Below are 21,803 nucleotides of genomic sequence, written 5' to 3' on the forward strand. Positions count from 1 at the left end.
TTACATTTTTTCAGCCCCCCCCCCCAAAAAAAAAAGCGTAGCATCAACTCTGCGGTTAACTTGATAAGAGATCCACATCAAACCGTGTCGTGCACAGTGTATAAAACTCCTTTTCTAATTGGCCTTTGAAGAGTTTTATCTTGAAACGTCTCCCTGTGAGCGGATGCTTGATTTATCCAGAGAGAAGCCGCTGCGGAGGCTGATGGAAAAAAACTAAAGCTCCCGGCTATCATCCACTGCAAAGCTTCTGTTGGGCAACCAATGACCAATTTGAACAAAAGAAAAACAAGAAGACGGAAAAAAAAAAAAAGCTCATTAGCAGTTTAGAACATCATTAATTGTTATTGTGCTCCAATGTAGCATAGCATGCAGCATCCTTGGCGCTCAGGGCCTCCGTGTTTGACAGATACTTTTTTACGCTTTGCTTGTGTTTTGGATCCGCAGTCTCCCCCAAAGGGTGCCACCATTCCTTATCGTCCCAGCCCTTCGCCAGCCGCCCTCCTCATTGCGGGGAACCAGGTGAGGATTATTTTTCTACACAAAATAACATGAAAAATAAATAAACAAATCAAGAATAAAGAAAATCAATCAGTAATAAATAAATAAATATAATAATAATAATAATAAAAACTTAAGAAAGCACATATAGTTGTTGGGTAGACAAATGATTTTTTTCATATTAAAATGAACAAAGCATTATTAGAGCCCTGTAGACATGACAAAACACGACTATAGTCACATTTATACTCTTCTTATTTACAACATATTGCGCAACTGCAGGGTCTTGAGACACATGCTAACTCGCAAACTAGAGAGCTAGCGACCTCAACGGTAGCTTTCAAGTTATTTCCTTTCAACTTAAATACCCAAAAACCTACCACTTCCACACGGATAGGGAGGATAATCAATCAATCAGTAATAATAAATAAATATAATAATAATAATAATAAAACGGCAAATAATAAAAACCACATATAGTTGGTGGGTAGACAAATTATTTTTTTCAGATTATTATTTCCTTTAAACTTAAATAGCCAAAAACCTACCACTTCCACACGGATAGGGAGGATAACTATTAACAGTTATTTAACCTTTAACATGAACATGAATCAAACGTAATAATTTTTTCTGGGTACATGATACCATACAGCATCCATATCAAACTTGCGCGGGCCGCACTAACATTAAACTTTCATATCAAGGCGGGGGCCTCAAACTGGTGTCGTGCGGGCCACATTTGGCCCGCGGGCCGCATGTTTGAGACCCCCGATTTTTACATATTTTTCTAAGTATTTTCTGAGAGATCATTCTTTATCTTTTTTTAAAATCTTTTTTTGTTTTTATAGACATGACAAAACACGACTATAGTCACATTTATACTCTTTTTATTTACAACATATTGCGCAACTGCAGGGTCTCGAGACACATGCTAACTCGCAAACTAGAGAGCTAGCGACCTCAACGGTAGCCTTCAAGTTATTTCCTTTCAACTTAAATAGCCAAAAACTTACCACTTCCACACGGATAGGGAGGATAACTATTAACATGAACATTAATCAAACGTAATAATTTTTTCTGGGTACATGATACCATACAGCATCCATATCAAACTAACATTAAACTTTCATATCAAGGCGGGGGCCTCAAACTGGTGTCCTGCGGGCCACATTTGGCCCGCGGGCTGCGGGTTTGAGACCCCTGAATTAAAAGGAACACATCTTGCAGGACCCTTTTTTGTGGTCAGGCTGGTGTGTTTGTGTTTGTGTTCCCGCTGCTATTGTGGAAGGGACACTTATCCACCCGCCCATTGAGTGAGTCACAAGATTAGCAAGTGAGACCGGAGACCTGGCGTCCCCCTTTAGGCTACGGCGGCGTGCAGATACTCGGCATAGCTGTCGGCGGTCCTGACACGGTTCTTTCACTTTATGGAACGCTGTTATGTTTGCGATATCCCTCATAATAGGCTTTTAAATGAAACCCAGGAGGTCAGTGAGAGATGGCTTTAATAACAGACACGCCGTCATAATTGATGTTTGGATTACTTGTTGGGGAGAATGGAGACGAGTGGGAGTGGCTCTGTGGATGACTCACTGCCTATTAGCCTGTTAGCTGTGTTCAAATGTTCAATATTCAAAGAAAAGCTGCTCACACCCAGTGTACGTATTTTTAATCATATCGTGTATTTTTATGAAGAGGAAATATTAGTAATGAGCTCTTGCTTCTCTCATGTGTTTCAAGGTGTTTGAAGCATCCGATTTTGCACCCCACCCCTTGTACTCTGTCACCCAGGGTGGCCTTGACCTGCAGCAGGTACGTTTTTTTTATTTATTTATTTATTTATTTTTATTTGGGCAAATATATGAAACATTGCAGTGCATTTCTATAATTGTAATATTATTATTGTTATTATCATTATTATCATTACTGTTATAATCTTTATTATTATTACCATCATTATAATCATCATTAATATTACCATTTTCAACATTATAGTTAACAATTTTTTGATTTTTTTTAATTAGTATTTAATTTGACATTATTATTATTATATAGCATTTGCTTCTTGTAGAGTGCTGTATCATTCCATCTGTTGTTTTCTGGTACGTGATACCAAAGCCGAAGAATAATGGTTGTCATTTCGATATCAAAGAATCTCCGTGTCTCCAAAAGTTAGGGGGGCTCTGGAGGCAGTCGGGTGTCGCGTCCAAATTTAAACAGCCCATCCATCCCCCGGCATGCAGCATTAAAAACAACAGCTGAGTGGAAGCTGCAGCTATTGTTCCAGCCTGTCATCGGAGCTGGAAGCCCTCCTGAAATGTGATGCTACCCTTTTTGGTTTGGTGCAGCCTCGCTCCTCACGCGGTGCCACAAAGAAATACAGTCATCCCGCGTTTATTGCTGTCAAACCTATGGACAATCTGGAGTGGTTAATTAACCTAGCATGTTTTTGGAATGTGGGAGGAAACCGGAGTACCCGGAGAAAACCCACGCATGCACGGGGAGAACATGCAAACTCCACACAGAGATGGCCGAGGGTGGGATTGAACTTGGGTCTCCTAGCTGTGAGGTTTGCACGCTAACCACTCGACCGCCATGCAGCGATCTTTGGTAAATATATATATATATATATATATATATATATATATATATATACCAATATACCAAAGTTAGTTTAGACAAAATCAAAGCCAAATATGCGTGTCAAGTTATTTTGTTAAAATAAATAACATGACATTAAAAAAAAATCTTATCTAAAAATAGCTGCAAAAATAAAGCAGGTAATTTTCTTTTTTAAATAAATATCAAAAAAGTCAAATATAATCTTTTTATAACAAACCTTTAGCGATGCTCAGCTAATGACAAGATAGTAAATATGAAGTTTTTCCACTTTTCTGACCTACAAATGTACTTAAAATGTTGTATTATTGTTTTAAACGATGCCAAAGTTTCAGATAATGAGGTTTCCGCATTTGGAAATGAGTCCTGAAAGAAGTTTGGGATGGCTCAAAACGCTCGGTTCCAGGGGGCGTGGTGAAACGGTTCTTTTGTGATGTCACAGATGGGTAGGCTTTATTGTGGGCGTGGCTGCTTCTCTGTTTACGAGGCAAGCTAAGGCTAAGTTATTATTATTGGTGATTCCCAGCAAGAGAAATCTGTCAACGGTATTTCACACAAGACTGTTTTTATGAACATGAACGTGAAATATACGCCAAACTCGCATTCTCGCCGGGGAAAGGTGGATTAATGTCGGACACGCCGGCGCCCTCACGTCCTTCACGCCCTTCCGATCTCCAAGTAAAAGGATGAAAAAAAAGTGATTTAAGACCAATATTTAATGTTATCAATATTGCTGTTACTTTTAGTTGTTCGGAATAATGAAGGCGGCATGAAAGATGCATTGGAAGCGCGAGCTCTTATCTCCCGTTTATGAGCATGGATGGACTCCTGATAGCAGACAGACTGCTGGCGTCAGGAACAATTGAGTTAAGCTGAGTGCTGTCTGCTCTGACCAGAAATACAGTATATTGATGCAGGGCTCCATAGACACCATCCGCACTAATTACAGGACAGAGTGAGGTGGTTTGGGGGGGTGGACACGAGGGGGGGGTCAAATATACGAGTTTACATTACATGCCATCTGGCATTTGCTGATGACAGTGATGACAATAAAGAGTATATATAATACAATTAACCAAATAAAGTTAAAATTTGAATCATATTATGATATTTTTGCCAGGTTTTCTTATGAGATTCAGCTGTTCATTTTATCCTTTGTTGTTTTTTATATCTTATGCAGTGTCCTTGACTTTTTAGAAAGCTGCTAAATTTATTATTATATTATTATTATTAAATATACACAATGATCACTTCATTAGATGCACATGCATAATCAATTGTGACGTATTACATATTAGGGAAATATGTTGACTATTATGAATGTATTATCATTGGTGTTAAAACTACAAGATTGCACCTTTTTCATAGTCAAGATGACAAGATTTAAAAATAAAAATGTTTGTTTTGAACTGTCCTGCAGAAATGTAGTCAGCCAGTTGGCAAATGCGAGGTACAAAAAGCATATTTGATGTCGGTGGCGTATTGGCCAATGAGGTTTGTTCCTGGAAGAGAGTGCGCAGTCATTGCCGGTGCGCACTCTTTTATTGCCACAATCTATTTAATGCAGGATGCTCTCTTTGCAGGCGTACACTCTGCAAAACCAATACGGCATTCCACACTCGGAGGTGAGTCCATTTGACTGCTGCGCTTTTGGAATTTTGACATTCCCAATCCTTATGTGAAACATGGATACATATTCCTTTCATTTATCTGTGCATTGTAGTGTTGAAAAATCAAGTTAATATGAGCTTGCTAGCAACGGCGTCATGGGAAATATCTACTTTCATGGTAAAACCCTCACAAAAAAACACAATCAGGGTTCTATTTACATAACTGACCTGTATATTAGCTAAGCTACATTGATGTTATTATTGTAGCAGCTAACATGAAAAACTATTTTTATCTCGCCGACTAACAGTGGAATCGTAGCTCTCAATTTTGGTACAAAAATGCTTGTTTCCTGTCAGCATTTTTCATGTGCTGGAAGATACAGCCATCCCAAGGAGAGCGTTGTTGCTGTTGTTGTCGACAGAGCTAGCATAAGTATGAGCGGAGAAAATAAGTTTCGGTAGTGTTCAAAACATCAAAATACGACTATTACTTATTATCATCAGTGCAGCGGCTTCATATCCCAATGACAGCATTGTAAGCTAGCTCATATTGACTCATTTTCCACCGTTATAATGCACAGAAACGGGAAAGAGGTGTTCATGTTTCACATAAGGATTGTGAACGATGGGAAAAAATTCCAAAAAAAGGTCAGTTCCCCTTTAAGAGTGCAAAACTTAATGCTCTTGATGTTTTTGCGTAGCTGGCCAAACTCCATCAACTGTCAATGCAGCAAGGCCTCAACCCAGTTGCCCAGTCCGCTTCGACTATCATCCCTGGTATGGATGGCAGCATTGCCTAGCAACTGTAACTTGATTTTTAAAACAGTATTTAGATGGCAAGAGTGAATTCGTGGGAGTTTTTTTTCCTGAAAGAAAAATTGTTTATGCTGTATTGTTTGTTTTTTTTATACAGGGATGGATGCTAATGCCCAGACATCTCAGGAGCTGCTTATTCCCAATGATGTAAGACACATATTTTCCTCATATTGTTGTAATTTCGTATTTGAACCTAAAAAAAAAAACACATAATAATACTCCCTATTGACCTACTCTGTGACCAGCGTGACTTCTAACGAGACGAGAGATTCCTGGCTAATTACGTTGATTATTTTAACTTCAGCCTAATCCAAGGTTAAAGGGTTTTTAGCTGATACGGATCCTTTTGCATGATTGTACGGGCTGCATTGCAGCGTCTTCTAGTGGCTCCCGTGAGTGCTGTGTAAATCCTCTCATGTTCCCTGACCTACTTAGAAGCCGTCTGCCGTCAAACTAGCCAATAAGGAAACAGACCGTTCTGTCGTCAGTTAGCCTCCGCCAGGATTTATCTTTTCATAAAATGTCTCTTCAATCTGAGCACAAAAAGTCACTTCAGCATTCGGAATTCTTTTTTTTTTTTGTTTGTTTTTTTTTTAAAGCTCAATCATACAATGAAATTCATTATCGATTCATTTTTATTTCCGGTATCATTATCAGTATCAGTATGACGCCCACCGTGAGAAGAAAAGTCAATCTTTACAAATAAATGTTGCCAAGAAATTCCAAAAGGAGGAGGAATGCTTGCTTTCCTTACATTTCTCTTAATCCCATGAAAGGATGAAACCCAACATTGTGTCGGCGCATCTTTCCCTGACTTTCCTCCACCGGCTGCGCCTCTCGGCTGCAAGCTCGTTCCATCTCACAGAGGAAATAAGTCTTTGGAAATTGGGTCACAAAAAAGTAGCTTCAAAGGGTATTTACTTTTTTTGAGCAGACGCTAACGTGAGCGAGATGAGGGGTCGTGGAGCGTACTTGTACTTGGCAGTGGAGGGATTAGAGTCCATTTTTGTTTCACCTATCTTATTCATTTCTCAGTAAGTAATACATTAATATATACAATACAGTAACTGTATAGTTAGTTGTGTATCGAGCAAATATATATCAAATCGTACCTTTCTGCATTCCTACACAATACCGGCTTTTGGAATCAAATGTGAGGTTAAAGATTTTTATTTTTAAATACAGTAGTAGTACTAGTATTGGCCTAAGTTATAAGATACATTCTATTGCTGTCAAGCAAAGTGGGACAAAATGCTACTTTTCATTAAAAACTGTATGATTTCTAACTATATTGTTTTTTGAATAAAATAATGCAGTACTTTCATTTTCTAACGCTTATCCTCACAAGGGTCGTAGGCATGCTGGAGCCTATCCCAGCGAGAGGCCAGCCAATCCCAGGGCACATATAGACAAACAACCATTCACACTCACATTCATACCTATGGACAATTTGGAGTGGCTAATTAACCTAGCATGTTTTTTTTGGAATGTGGGAGGAAACCGGAGTACCCGGAGAAAACCCACACATGCACGGGGAGAACATGCAAACTCCACACAGAGATGGCCGAAGGTGGAATCGAACTCGGGTCTCCTAGCTATGTGGCCTGCGAGTTAACCACTCATCCGTCGTGCAGAATATGAAATCATATTCCATTATATTTTATTGAATGTTTTTTTTTTATAATTAAATACTACTTTGGGATACCGGGGCCTCACCCTGGAGCCAGGCCCAGGGGAGGGGCTGGTGGTCGGGCCTTCACCCGTGGGGCCCGGCCGGGCCCAGCCCGAAGAAGCCACACGGGATCTACAATATCCAAAAGCAAGAAGTGTGACAAAAAAACACGCAGACCTCACAGCTAGGAGACAAGGGTTCGATTCCACCCTCGGCCATCTCTGTGTGGAGTTTGCATGTTCTCCCCGTGCATGCGTGGGTTTTCTCCGGGTACTCCGGTTTCCTCCCACATTCCAAAAACATGCTAGGTTAATTGGCTAATTCCAAATTGTCCATAGGTATGTGAGTGTGAATGGTTGTTTGTCTATATGTGCCCTGTGATTGGCTGGCCACCAGTCCAGGGTGTCCGAAGACAGCTGAATTAATTTATGAGTGAAGTGAAATAAGGTTGTTTATCAGCTGATGATTTCTAAAAAAATGACCAAAAAGCCTCCAAACCAGAACAAAAACATCCTAATTAGGACTCAGTAACGAGTAGCTCCAAATGTGTGCCTTATTTGCTTATTCCTCCATGATGCCTAAAATGGCTGAAAAACGTCGTACAGTCAAAACCCTTCAGACCTTCAGGCACATTTCTAAAATGCTCCGAAAGCTTTTCCCTCCACAGGCTACCCCCACATGGCAAGTGGTACAATCCATCAGTGTAATGAGGGATTCCACTTCCATACGTGACGGGGGCAGGTGTGAGCTCGGTCCATTGTTCCACAAGAGAGGACTTATCGGCAGGACTGAGCCTCTGTCCTCCATCACCACCACGCAACCCCCCCCCCATCTTGCACAATAAGGTTCTCGCTCTGCGGGGTGAACGCCGTGGCGTGCGCACACAGTGATGCATTAAAAAAAGTGCTTACACCAGTGAACAGGATAGCATACTTAAGCACTGCAAAGATTTAGCCAGAAGAGAAATGGCTGCAGCCTCCGTTATGGCATCCTTCTTCCTGTGTTCTCCGCGACGGCTAGCTCAGCAGGAAGTGTACTACGCGGCGTACGTGCACGCGGCATCAATACTGCGTTGCTTGGGGCTTTTAGGAGGAATGCTGCCGCCATTTGCACCAAACTTGGTGACAGCTGGCATCTATTGACAGCTGCAGTAAAAGAGGCCAGAGGAGATTGCGAGCCCCCGGGTGGGTGGAGGTGTTATCGGTTATACGGGCTCTGCGGTGGCCATTGTCTCCGGAGTTACTCTTTTTTTAGGCCGTGTGTTCTCCGTGTCGCAGCCCACCGCCCTTCGAGACGAGAATAGCCAGACAGAGCAAACGGGTGACGAATCAGACTTTACCCAACAGGCCGCTGACGTCCACCCAAAGGAATTCCAAATGCAGAGCGGGCGTTGGGGCGGCGCGTGTGTTTGTGTATTTGGGCCCACGCGTCAGCTGCTGCTAAGCTGCCAACACACACATACTACGAGCGCTCCATCACTGTCTGCGCACCCTCCCGTCCCGTCCTGCTGCATATCTGGTTGCACACGGCAGCCACTGAACCCTGACACCCGGCACTTGAGCCCCGTGCACCGCAGTATCTATTGTTGGTGGGAAGCCGGCGTCCGCTTTGGGTGAAACGTGTATTTTTGGAACACGTTGAAACTCGTTGAAGCTGAGGGGAATGCCTCATAAGCCACGTTTACATGAGGAGTTTTTCCACTGGCTCCCTGTGACATCACAGTAAGCCGGGGTTTCCTTATATGGGCATGTGCTGTAAGGCAGATAAACTCTAGGACTGCCTTTCGCTTTGCTCTGTTTATGATTGTTAGCGATAGCGCCCGGGAAATCTAAGCTCAGGCAGAAGTGGTTGGAGTTGGTGATTCCCAGCAAATATTAAAATTAATTTTAAAATTAAAACGGCATTTGACACTATATGACTATATGAATCATGATCATTTATTTTGACATTTTTCATCATGATCTCACCTGGCTCGCCTGACTGCACGTCACTAGCAATGTTTACATGAGGAGTTTTTCCACTGGCTCCCTGTGACATCACAGTAAGCCGGGGTTTCCTTATATGGGCATGTGCTGTAAGGCAGATAAACTCTGGGACTGCCCTTCGCTTTGCTCTGTTTATGATTGTTAGCGATAGCGCCCGGGACATCTAAGCTCAGGCAGAAGTGGTTGGAGTTGGTGATTCCCAGCAAGAGAAAAAAACGGCATTTCACACTATATGACTATATGAATCATGATCATTTATTTTGACATTTTTCATCATGATCTCACCTGACTGCACGTCACTAGCCACGTTTACATGAGGAGTTTTTTTTTTCTGAATGGAATCTTTCCGAAAGCAATAGTATACATGGAAAGGAATATTCCAATGGCGTGTCTACATGCAGTGCTATAATCAACCAGAATAGTCAATGGGGCATGCCCAGTAAAACGTAAACACCAACATCACGTGATACCGACTTCCTGGAGTTTTTCTTGTTTTTTTCTTGTTGGAATAACTCCGTATTGCCAGTTTTTCGAAATTTAGTTTGAATCAAAAACAAACTTTCCTTAGCAGTCCAGTGCCGATTGCCGATTGCCGATTGCGCGGGTACAAGATACCTCAATCAGATTGGGGAAAAGAATATTCCGCCCCTGTGAATCCCATTATATATTCATTTTCTTTGGGAATGAGGTGTATACAAAGGTTCCATTCTTTCCGTAACCCGAATGGAATTGTAATATTTGGGTCCATGTAAACGTGGCTAGAGATATCTAACTTACGGTATTCTTCCATGATGTTTTCCATTAGTGCAAAGATGCTTCTCAGTGGTCTACGTTTGGGAAGTCATTTGTTTGGGAAGTCGCCGGCACTCAGAGAAATCAATAACCTTTTAGCCACTCGGATTAATGAGAGGCAAATGTGCCTTCTGTCTTCTCTTCGGCCTGTACTCACTCAGAGGCAATTAAGCCCGACCCCGGAAGAGTTAAAAAAAATGCTTTTGACATGCTTGATGGATGGATGGATGGATGGATGGATGGATGGATGGATGGATGGATGGATGGATGGATGGATGGATGGATGGATGAGCAACTCACTTGAGGACAAACAATGTTGTTGCAATACTTGAAGTGCTTTGCCTGATGTCAGCTGATGTGATTTAGTACTGTTGTTTTCCTCTGGGAAGGCTGGATTTACAGTCTGTCCGCTGAACACACAAACGCCACATCATTCCAACAATACATTTTCTATGCTGGAGCCTATCCCAGCTGTACACTCAATGGGAAAGCAAACTCCGCATAGAGATATTCATAATGAATTCCCTGTCAATCATCTATCCCGTTATCCTTAGTCATCCATTTTTCCACATCCGTCTCACCGCCGCTGTCTTTTCCTACAGCTGATCGGCTCCATCATCGGCCGTCAGGGCACCAAGATCAACGAGATCAGGCAGGTGTCGGGAGCCCAGATCAAAATCGGCAGCCAACTGGACGGGACAAGCGACCGCCATGTCACCATCACAGGAACCCCAGTCAGCATCAACTTGGCCCAGTACCTCATTACCTCCTGGTAAGTGGTCACGGGTAATCAAATCAATCAGAGCCCAGGCCTGTTGGGGGGGAGGGGGGTGCAGCACCCTTAAAAGGGTCAAAGGTCATGCTGTAGTCCCAAGTGATAACGAGGTACGTCCTTGTATGACCGGTAATTGAGCCTGAGGGAAACAGTAAAAGCACGGCTGTGTTTATTGGCAATGTTTTGATGGAATGAAATATTTAGAGTGGAGCTGAGGCGTTTGAACAATGGACATGAATGAATCCATAAATGGAAGAAAACCTGGAAAATATTAGATCAAATTGTCTTCATACATTCTCCTCTCAACAATAAAAACAACAATAAATGTCATAAATTCTCATTAAGGTTATTATGTGTTAATATCACTTGAGTCCAACTGTGTTTTTTTTAATCACAAAATCCTTATCCTTATCGAGTGGTTAGCACACAGGCCTCACAGCTGGGAGACCCGAGTTCAACTCCAAAAAAAATGCTAGGTTAATTGGCGACTCCAAATTGTCCATAGGTATGAATGTGAGTGTGAATGGTTGTTTGTCTATATGTGCCCTGTGATTGGCTGGCCACCAGTCCAGGGTGTACACCCGCCTCTCGCCCTAAGACAGCTGGGATAGGCTCCAGCACCCCCGCGAAGATAAGCGCTAGAAAACGAATGAATGAATGAAAATCCTTATCCTTGTTTTGTTATGCTAAGAGTCCACTGGGCCGTGCCAATGCAATTTGCAATGGCGCCGAGTGTCGCCAATAAGGTGCCTAGTGGCATGCAGTGGCTCAAACTGCTTCCCAACTGGCTCGTGGTGGCGCGTAACGGCGGCAAAAATTGAGTTTGGCGGCAAGAAAATTTCAAAATGTTTACAATTTTTGTCACGCCACATCAAGCAATCGGCGCGACGTGTCCACCCAGTGGAACAAAATGTCGCAAATAATCCGTCTATTGGAATCCACTGGAATGCAATGGCGCGAGCCAAGTTGCGCCAATGATGCGAGGAGTTCATTCTATATTTGTGTATAATGTCTATATGTGCCCTGTGATTGGCTGGCCACCAGTCCGGGGTGGACCCCGCCTCTCGCCCGAAGACAGCTGGGATAGGCTCCAGCATACCCGTGACCCTAGTGAGGATTAAGCTGTAGAAAATGAATGAATGAATGAACTTTTCAACTTTATGGTACTAAAATGATGATGTTATTTTTCCTCATAATATTCCAATATTATTAAATTACTACTTTTTTTATTATATAACAGATAGTGAAGGTTTTTTCTTTATAGTTTGGCTTCATTCTTGAAATTTTTGTACTAATTTTTTAAATTTCATGTTAAATGATAGAGTATTTTTAAAATAAAAACAGCTATATTTACAGTGAACACATTTCCTGTCCCTTGCGAAGCAGTGCAATTACAATAGCCGCTATGCTAGAAAAATACTACCAGTATTTGGTATTATTGTTCAGTCTTTTTGCGTAATCCTGTGAACAAACATCCCCCATTTCGGGAGCATGTGGTACTTGATTTTCGCCGGCTATCAGCCTATTGGCCGTTTGCCTTCTGGCAAGGTTTTCATGACTGTCAACGAAGTGAGTGTTGGGGCAACAGCATAATCCGCTAATCTTCATTCCCGTCCCGGCCGCATGTCTCCGCTCCCTCCCGCCTTGTGTCCTCCCAGTTTAGAGACAGCCAAATCCACAGCCCAGGCCGCCACCATCGCAGCGCCGGTCGACCTCAACATGGCCTTCACCCAGCCGGCGTCCCCGGCCGCGTCTCCTGCGCCCACCCTGGCCACCCTGGCCCCGGCTCACGTTCTGGGCGCCCCGTACGGCGCCGTGCCCCTCTCCGGCCTGCTGGGAATGAAGTCCGTCCCCTTTCTGACTCTATCCAGCCCGGCCCCCGCCGTGGCGGCGGTCACGGCGGCACCTTCCCACAGCACCCTGGCGGCCTACACGGCCAAAATCTCCTCAGCCAATTGCATCAAAAAGCCAGAGAGACAGAAGTTTGCCCCCTACTGATGAAGCCCCCGTGGGTCCACGCCTGGGGAGCCGGATGAAGGACAGCCGTTCATGTTCTTCCGCAAACGCCTGATGTAGCCATAGCCCTCAGAGGCAGCGACGCCCTTGACTTTGGTTCTATGATGCACCAACAGAGAAGAGACCAACGGAGCAAAGCTTTTCCAATCATTTACCGTTATAAACCCAATGTGAGTTTCACGTCAAATCGGTGGGCTGCCGTCATCGTCACGTCACTGTTATTGATCTATTACGTCAAAATATGGAAAAAGGGCTTGAAGCCCACCTGAGTCACACATGTTGAAACGTCTTTTCACATGCGTGTCTCACGTTGGAGGTCAACCATCAGTATTTATCCTAATAGTTTGTAAATTATACTCAGATGACAAAATACCCCAACTGTATGATGCTTTTATACGTCTATGTTTGCCTCTGGAAGTTTTTAAGAAAATTTGTAAATGTCTGGGGGGAATTTGTTTTTATGGTACTGTACTTGACTGTTCAGTGTTTCCTTTCTTTTGTTGGATTTTCTTTTGATTGTGCACTCGTTTCATCTTTATTTATTAGTATTGTTTCATGTATTAAAAGTCTTTGTTTCCTGACAGGTTTCGTGTCCTTACTGCTTTGTCATGATGACGCGTGTATAAACAGTAAATTTAAACCAAACCTCTGTTCGATCAGTGTCGCAAAACGATCATTAAAACGGTCAGAGAAGAAATGGTCACGCTAAAAAGATGGTTTAATGATAATAGATTTCCTTGAACCTAAATAAAACTAAAATCATGCTGTTTGGTAACAGCAGAAAGGACACATACAAATAGACGGTGTAGACATTGAAAGTGTGTAGGAAAATACATTTCTGGGGATCACAATAGATGAAAATATGAGCCGGAAACCTCATATTATAAATATACAACATAAGGTGGCCAGAAATATTTCAATATCGAACAAAGCAAAATTTGTTCTCAATCGGAAATCACTCCACACTCTTTATTGCTCTCTGGTTCTACCATATCTTACTTATTGTGTGGAAATATGGGCTAATAACTATAAAAGCAATCTTCACTCGCTAAATGTACTGCAAAAAAGGTCAGTAAGGATAATTCATAATGCCGCCTACAGAGAACATACTAACTCCTTATTTCTAAAATCACAAATACTTCAACTTGCTGATATAGTTCATCTTCAAACAGCTAAAATAATACATAAGGCTAAAAATAAGCAATTAGCTAAAAATGTCATCCAATACTTCTCTACAAGAGAGGAGAAATATGATCTCAGGGAAGAAGTACATTTGAAACACTTCTATGCTAGGACTACGTTATGCTAGCCATAGCATTTCAGTATGTGGAATCAAACTATGGAATGGATTGAGTAAGGAAATCAAACAATGCACAACGATGAGCCAATTCAAGAAACAATACAAGCAGTTGATGTTTGCTAAATACAAGGATGAAGAGTCTTGAACCAGTCATGATGTGCTATATATATAAAAAAAAGTTAAAAATAAAAAAAATAATAATTTTTAAACTTAAAGTATATTAGGAAAGCAGGAAGTGAACAAATGTAACAGTTACTGTTTGTAAAAGTACCAGATGGAGGGGTAGGATTTAATAAGCTTTGCTTCTTCCTACTCCTTTTGGACATGTGGAACTGGGAACTGATTATGGGATGCATTCAATTGTAATCTGATGCCTGTTCAAATGAAATTAAACCATTACCATTACCAAAAAGGTAATCCACAACCAGGAATAAAGTGTCAATCACACAGCGGTGATTCCTGTTTTTGAGGGGAAACTGTAGTGGAAAAAAAATAGAAAAGAAAAATACCTGCTGTGTAAATCGCAACCAATAACTGATGTACTTCAAGCACGCAAAAAAAACCATAATAAAAAAGCACATAGAGGAATGTGAATGGGAAAATAAGGTCTGAGGTGATGCTATGAAATTACATTTTGTACGCACCACCGCATCCTCCTCCTCAGGGGAGGAAGTGAAGATCCGTTCACCTTATCTGCCCTTTTTTGCAGCTTGGTGTAGAAGTATTCGTACAATGACAATGAGTTTTCACGGTTTTCACTGACTGAAGTGTGGAATGTGGAATTTTCCTCCCATATTCCAAAAACATGCTAGGTTAATTAGCCGACTCCAAATTGTCCATAGGTATGAATGTGAGTGTGAATGGTTGTTTGTCTATATGTGCCCTGTGATTGGCTGGCCACCAGTCCAGGGTGCTTCAAGTCAGCTTGGATAGGCTCCAGCATACCTGTAACGGAGACCAGTGTGTAACAAAACTATGTATGTCACTCTGCGGCCACCCCACTGACACTTCAGGTATCAACTTAATCCACCCAAATGTAAGTAATAATAATAATAGTAATAAGTAAAAATGTCTGGTATGACTGACACTATATTTTTAATACTTGGATGAAAAACATTTGGAGTTTATAATATTGTAGTGCTCGAGGGTCTTATGACAGAGGAAGACTTTATTTTTGAGAGCAGAAGAATAAAAGCTCACCTTGAACAACAACAACACAGCACGTTCGATCTCACCATAAGTGGTCGCTCAGCATAAAAGCAGATAAAACGCTTACTGGTTGAGTAGAATAATAACAACTAGAACAACTATGTGACTTTAAACTAGAAACTGAAGAGCTATTTACATAGACGGTGCCGCAAAGCATGCTGGGAACCAGGAAGTGTCCCCAGCGACGCTACAATATCTATTATTTTGAAGGTACTCAATAAGGGTGTGAATCTCAGCAGTGAGGACGATTCGATACACATTTCGATGCACTGCCAGCGATACGATACTTTAACGATACATGGAATGTTCTACGATGCGATACGATAATCATTTAGTTGAAATCAATGCAATCCGATATGATATGATGATGCAATTCAACATGATGCAAATAAGCAAAGGGAAAAAATGGTATTCAGTATGGTTCTACAAAAAGTATTTATTAAGTAAATTCTACTAAAGTGCTACTAAACAACAATTACTGCTGTAAAAAATACAGTACAGCAACGACAAAGTGACACTTTCAACAGTGGAATCAATGTTTGTTTATATTCCTGTCTGTTAAACATACTGCTAATATGAATGAGCTAGCAGCTAGGCTAATACAGTAGTAAGAGGCAGAAAGTGTAAAACAACTTATACGCTTTTTAAATTGTTTTTGTGGGGGGGGCAATAGCTCCTGGACAATATCGAAAGCAGTGGAAGATCCACTTGGTTCTGACCTGATTTGCTTGGTTTGTCTGCTGCTGTTGTACGGCTTCTTAACGCAGCATTCTTGGCAAATGACGGACGTTTTGTCGAGCTTTCCGGTCTTTGAGAATCCTCAGTGTTTCCAAACATACCATTTAAACGTTGCGGGGGGGTTAAATATAGAAACTTTGTCGTTGCTGCTTGCCTGTGAACGTCCATGCTGTTTTACTAGTAGTTTTGTGTGCCTCACGGCTTCCGTCAGTATTCAATACAAAACGCCAAATAACGATGATGCATTCACTGCACCTGGGGAACAGCATATGGGGCGAAGTTGAACATTAATAAAACGGCGCTTGAATCGGATTTTACCGATACCCACAAACTAATCTAGATTTCACCCGTCAATTGCGTCCATACCCAGTGGCGCGCATGCGCATCGATGTATCGATTAATATCGATTATTTTCCACACCCTTAGTACTCAGCATTAAATAACATCTCACACACTCTTAATTATGCACGGCTCCAAGTCCTGTTGTTTTCCAGAGAAACACCGCCCCCTAGTGGTAACATGCGGTATAAGCGCATAGCTAATGAAAACTAGCAAAACAAGAAACGTCATTGCTGATAAAAGATTGTCTTTATTGTTTGGTATTGTTAATGAATTCCATACCACAGCATTTATGGGAGTAGGAAAACCACTTTTACAACCAAACACTGTTCGATCATGCTAACACCATATTTACAGGAAAGCACATTGAAAAGTGTATAAAGTATTTATATGAGACTCATGGTCAAGAACGCTGGAGACAGCCACGGTCTAATGAATTCTGCCTTTTTCAAACACTGATTATAGATATTTATCAATTACATTGATCTCTGGATTACATGTATATACACTAAAACAACAATAAATCTTTCCTGGGTCTCTGCAATAATTCTCAAAAATATCTCACAATACAGCTGTATGTACAGGAACAGAATTTACATTGAAAAATTCAAATTGTTATATCACCTCATTACATCCGGAGTGGATACTCACATGGTGTTTTTTTTTTGTTTGTTTCTTTGTTTTTTCCATACAAAGTACAGTTACACGTGCAGTACGAGGGCCCTTTGTGATAAGCTCACACCACGCATGATCTCACATACAAAAATAGATGCTGGAAATGTGATGAAGCCTCCATGAAGCCAACGAAACACCGAGAAAATAAACAACAAAGTGTCTGTTGGGACTTGAGTCCGAATCGTACGGCATGATTAGCTTCCACACCGATGAGGAGAGAGAAGAAATATCAACGCTACTAAAAAAAAACATCACAAAGCCAGTATATTTGTTTTCATTCCGGGAGTGAACAAAATGGCGATCTTGGTGTAACTGTATGAGATTGCACTTAAGGCAAGTAGGCGATTCCAACGCTCACTCAGTGAGTCGGGGGGGCTTGGATGCAGGTTTAGCCCTCACTGCTTAAATGGTCTGATATAATACGGACGGAGAACGAACCAAAAAAAAAGGGGGTAGCTGAGGTGTAAAGTGGAGATCCATTCCATTCTTCATTCATGAGGAACACGTCACATGACAGCTTTGGGAGTGATTCAATCCAGACAGCCTGTCAACCCGCCTTCTCGGATAAGGTCCTCGGATAAGACTGAAATAAAAGCACTTGAAAAGCAAAAACATGTCTGTAAAAGGTGGGCTGTACAAATAGATCATCTGAATACATTCACTAGGTAGGTTCCATACACATGGTACAGATGGAGAAGAGTCAGTCCCTTGAGATGCCGTTCCAGCCTTTGCGACCTGCTGAGCGTCTGGCCGTAACACGTAGAAGAGCGTGCGGCGTTTGACATGAGTCACTATTAAGGAGCACTTAACAGTGTTTGGAAAAAACAGAATGACCAGAAGCCTTTGAAAACACTATCAATGTAGCAAATTTACCAAAATAAGAATTCCTGGATGTGAAGCATTTCAAGCAGAGAATAGCAACCCTCTGGCACTGCGTGGTGAGTTCATGTTCATCCTGCACAAGAGAGATCATGGTCGCTATACTTCACAACACCGTTGTCGTATTATTCTCAAATAGAAAACATGCTCACAGACAGGTTGTACAAGCGTGTACAATCAATATCTTTTTTCCTTTTTTTTTTTTAAATGACACGTCATCATCCTCACCCTCAAATGCACGGAATTAAAAAAAACAGAGAGGACTCCGACTCTGTCACCTGACAACTTAGTTGAAATGGGAAACGGTGATCACTGCGCCTCCTCGTGCTCCTCGCTGATGCACTGCTCCCAGGTGTGCTTGGCCTGCTCGTCCCGATGGCCATGGGGGGAGTGGAAGATCCTGCGAGGCAGCGGGATGGGCTGAGGCTGCAGGTCCTCTTCCGGGATGCAGCCCTCCCTCAGGTAGGGTTTGGGCGGAACGGCGGGGGGCTGAGGCCTGCGGAAGGGAATGTGATGAGGCCCGTGGGTGGCCGGGTAGTGGTGTGGCACCGGCCCGTGGGGGTGGCTCTCCAGCCCGGGGTGAGCGTGAGTGTGAGGGTGCGGGTGGGAGGCGGGGCTGCGGTAATGGAAGGGGCGGACTGGGTCCACCGAGTCCATTTCCGGTGTGCCGTAGTGAATGTGCAGGTAGGGAGAGGACAGGTACTCCTCCGGGGGCGACCACAGGTGGCTGGGAAGAGGCTCCAAGGCGTCATTCCTGATGGGGCCGGGATCGGGATACTGGCCGCCGAAGTTACTCTCGCTCAGGGAGGAAACACCGCTGCTGGCGCTGCCTGACAGGGTGGAGTTACTACCCCCCAGAGCTGACTGAGGACTGGTGGGGGAGCCGGGAATCGGGTGGAGGGGAGACTGGAAAGGGCGAGACAGTGACATTGAATGTGTTATTACTCTCACCCAAAGACAGCTGTGATAGGCTCCAGCACCCAGCCCGACCCTCGTGAGGATAAGCGGTAGAAAATGAACAAATGAATAAAAACAATGCATTTAATTCCGTAGGAAATTAGAAGTAATGGAAGTTATTTTAAAGGAACCATGTGGTACATCAACATAATGACGCTCCCAAAATGTCTGTACCTTTCGAAGTGAGCGGACAGGAAGGGCAGGTGGCGGGTCGCTGTTCTGGTGGTTGAATGCATCACAATGCATCAGGAAGTGCCCTAAGAAAGAGAAAAGTTAGGTAAGGAAACAAACATCCTTCTTTATTTTCCTGCCAAATGAATGAGCTGCGTGTGACGAGTGGTTAGCGTGCAGGCCACACAGCTAGGAGACACAAGTTCGATTCCACCCTCGGCCATATCTGTGTGGAGTTTGCATGTTCTCCCCGTGCATGCGTGGGTTTTCTCCGGGTACTCCGGTTTCCTCCCACATTCCAAAAACATGCTAGGTTAATTGGCCACTCCAAATTGTCCATAGGTATGAATGTGAGTGTGAATGGTTGTTTGTCTATATGTGCCCTGTGATTGGCTGGCCACCAGTCCAGGGTGTACCCCGCCTCTCGCCCAAAGACAGCTGGGATAGGCTCCAGCACGAATTAATGGAAATTTTGAGGCTGCAAAGTGCCCGAGTGGTTAGCATGGAGGCCACACAGCTAGGAGACCAGTGTTTGATTCCCCCCTCGGCCATCTCTGTGTGGAGTTTGCATGTTCTCCCCGTGCATGTGTGGGTTTTCTCCGGGTACTCCGGTTTCCTCCCACATTCCAAAAACATGCTAGGTTAATTAGCCACTCCAAATTGTCCATAGGTATGAATGTGAGTGTGAATGGTTGTTTGTCTATATGTGCCCTGTGATTGGCTGGGATAGGCTCCAGCATGTCCGCGGTAGGGCTAAGCGGTATAAAAAGCAGTAGAAAAAGAATGAATGAATGAATGAGAGTCTAATTACCGGTAATTTAAAAATCTTGTTTTTTTCTCGGGGCTGCACGGCGCGCGAGTGGTTAGCGTGCAGACCTCACAGCTAGGAGACCAGGGTTCAATTCCACCCTCGGCCATGTCTGTTTGGAGTTTGCATGTTCTCCGGGTACTCCGGTTTCCTCCCACATTCCAAAAACATGCTAGGTTAATTAGCGACTCCAAATTGTCCATAGGTATGAATGTGAGTGTGAATGGTTGTTTGTCTATATGTGCCCTGGGATTGGCTGGCCACCAGTCCAGGGTGTACCCCGCCTCTCACCTGCAGATAGTTGGGATATACTGTATATCATAAAAACCATGACTGTGCAGTAAAAGGGGGGCGCACATACCTGGTGGGAAGGATCTGGGAGGGACAGGAGGCATAATGACCCCTCCGGTAGAAGTCGGCATGTAGGATACCTGTTCCCTGTTTTCCCCATCCAAGCTCCAACTGCTGGGAGCGTTGGGGAACACTGCGTGCGATACGTAAACATGTCAACATGCTAGCAAAGAATAAGCATTTTGTCTCGTTTGTGTGCCACCTTTCTCTGGCAGAGTCATGTGAGGATCGGCACACGGCTTGCAGGGGCTAACTTGCTGCAGTAAGGCACGCTGCATGTGGTTGTTCTGGAAGCGGAAGACATGCCGCCATCATGGGAAGTGCTATTTTTACAACTCTGTTCATCTGGACTACACAGTACACCTTCCTTCCTACCTGTCCGTTTTCAGCCATGTTGTAGTATATGGAGTTGTTGACCCGCTCACGGTGAGTCGGCAGCAGTATCATCACTTCCCTGTTGTGTTTGGCCTTGTCAGGCAATGATGGAGAACCTGCACAGGTGAGAATCATGGAAGTCATAATCACACCATGTCCATGTTCAGAAATTCCCATTTCCATCCCTAGACAGCTCTCGGTGTTTTCCACGTGTTACATACCTCTGGCACTCGAGGGAGCCGAGTTAATAACTTGGGAGGAGTTGGAACGTACAGAGCTCAGGCTGGAGGAAGAGGGGCTGGGCTGCAAAGCCAAATAAAAGTTATTAAGCAGGATGTGGGAATGATGGATACTAAATGGGTGGACACAATGGAATTACAGGCCGTCCTCGGTTTACGGCATTCCCAGATACAGTGTTTCCTGATTATCTATTCTACGCACTCCCCAAAATCAATTCAAAACTAAATTTTGGTCCGTAAATACAAGACTTGCTCAGGAACTAGTTACTAGTTACTAGTTACTAGTTACTAGTTACTAGTTACTAGTTACTAGTTACTAGTTACTTCTCTCAGGACCACCGATTCTAGTGAGCAATAAGGGAAATCAGTACCAAACAAAACATTGACCAAACTCAACCATCTTCTATTACTGTCCAACTGTATAGAGCAAGGGTGGGCAAACTACGGCCCGGGGGCCACATGCGGCCCACCAAGCGTTTGAATCTGGCCCGCCCGTTGCTTTCTAAGTATTTCAAATTTTAACGTACAAACTGGCAACATGACTTCGGATGTCTTATTTAGTAAAAAAAAAAACAAAAAAACAACAAAACTGTAAAATTAAATTACATAGGGACATGAGAACATAAAGTATAACACTTTTACAGATAAAATTAGACAAATAATTCAAGGAAAATTACAGGTATTAAATAGTGTGTGTGTGTTAAATATATGTTCTGGCCCCCCGGACAATTTTTTTAAATATTGTGGGCAAAATGGGCAAAATATTTTCCCACCCCTGTTATAGAGTGTACTCTCCTATTCTACTGTATTATACAATCAGGCCAATTCCTTTGTGTTCCTAATATCTCCACTAAGTAAAAATACACTTCCAGACTGATTCAAATGCAAGTCGGATGTCTTATTTCGTAAAAAAAAAAAACAACAACAAAACTGTAAAATTAAATGACATAGTTTGATGTGGTCTGATTCTGAAAAAGGG

General features: G+C 42.8%; 3 protein-coding genes across 5 annotated transcripts in view; 1 reads left to right on the plus strand and 2 right to left on the minus strand.

The window, feature by feature from the left end:
* pcbp4 (poly(rC) binding protein 4) overlaps positions 1-13,364 on the plus strand; it is a 47,270-nt gene extending 33,906 nt beyond the window's left edge. Inside the window, exons 8-14 of the mRNA XM_058050726.2 lie at positions 445-519; positions 2,239-2,310; positions 4,701-4,742; positions 5,429-5,504; positions 5,641-5,690; positions 10,595-10,764; positions 12,426-13,364. Of these exons, the coding sequence (XP_057906709.2) occupies positions 445-519; positions 2,239-2,310; positions 4,701-4,742; positions 5,429-5,504; positions 5,641-5,690; positions 10,595-10,764; positions 12,426-12,765 (825 nt within the window). The 3' untranslated portion in view covers positions 12,766-13,364. The remainder of the gene's footprint in view (positions 1-444; positions 520-2,238; positions 2,311-4,700; positions 4,743-5,428; positions 5,505-5,640; positions 5,691-10,594; positions 10,765-12,425) is intronic.
* LOC131104028 (dystroglycan 1-like) overlaps positions 1-16,202 on the minus strand; it is a 76,458-nt gene extending 60,256 nt beyond the window's left edge. For both annotated transcript variants that reach the window (XM_058050723.2, XM_078796809.1), the window contains exon 1: positions 16,012-16,202. The gene's annotated coding sequence lies outside the window, so the exon portion shown is untranslated. The remainder of the gene's footprint in view (positions 1-16,011) is intronic.
* A 403-nt stretch (positions 16,203-16,605) lies between these two features.
* Positions 16,606-21,803, minus strand: part of LOC131104026 (dedicator of cytokinesis protein 3) — a 40,992-nt gene continuing 35,794 nt past the window's right edge. For both annotated transcript variants that reach the window (XM_058050715.2, XM_058050714.2), the window contains exons 49-54: positions 20,807-20,888; positions 20,586-20,701; positions 20,413-20,497; positions 20,221-20,343; positions 19,055-19,137; positions 16,606-18,829 (exon numbers count right to left, since the gene is read on the minus strand). In XM_058050715.2, coding sequence (XP_057906698.2) covers positions 18,233-18,829; positions 19,055-19,137; positions 20,221-20,343; positions 20,413-20,497; positions 20,586-20,701; positions 20,807-20,888 — 1,086 coding nt within the window. In that variant the 3' untranslated portion in view covers positions 16,606-18,232. The remainder of the gene's footprint in view (positions 18,830-19,054; positions 19,138-20,220; positions 20,344-20,412; positions 20,498-20,585; positions 20,702-20,806; positions 20,889-21,803) is intronic.

This window comes from Doryrhamphus excisus, linkage group LG15 (genome assembly GCF_037039965.1).
Source record: "Doryrhamphus excisus strain RoL-2023G ecotype Guam linkage group LG15, RoL_Dexc_Guam_v1.1, whole genome shotgun sequence".
Lineage (NCBI taxonomy): Eukaryota > Metazoa > Chordata > Actinopteri > Syngnathiformes > Syngnathidae > Doryrhamphus > Doryrhamphus excisus.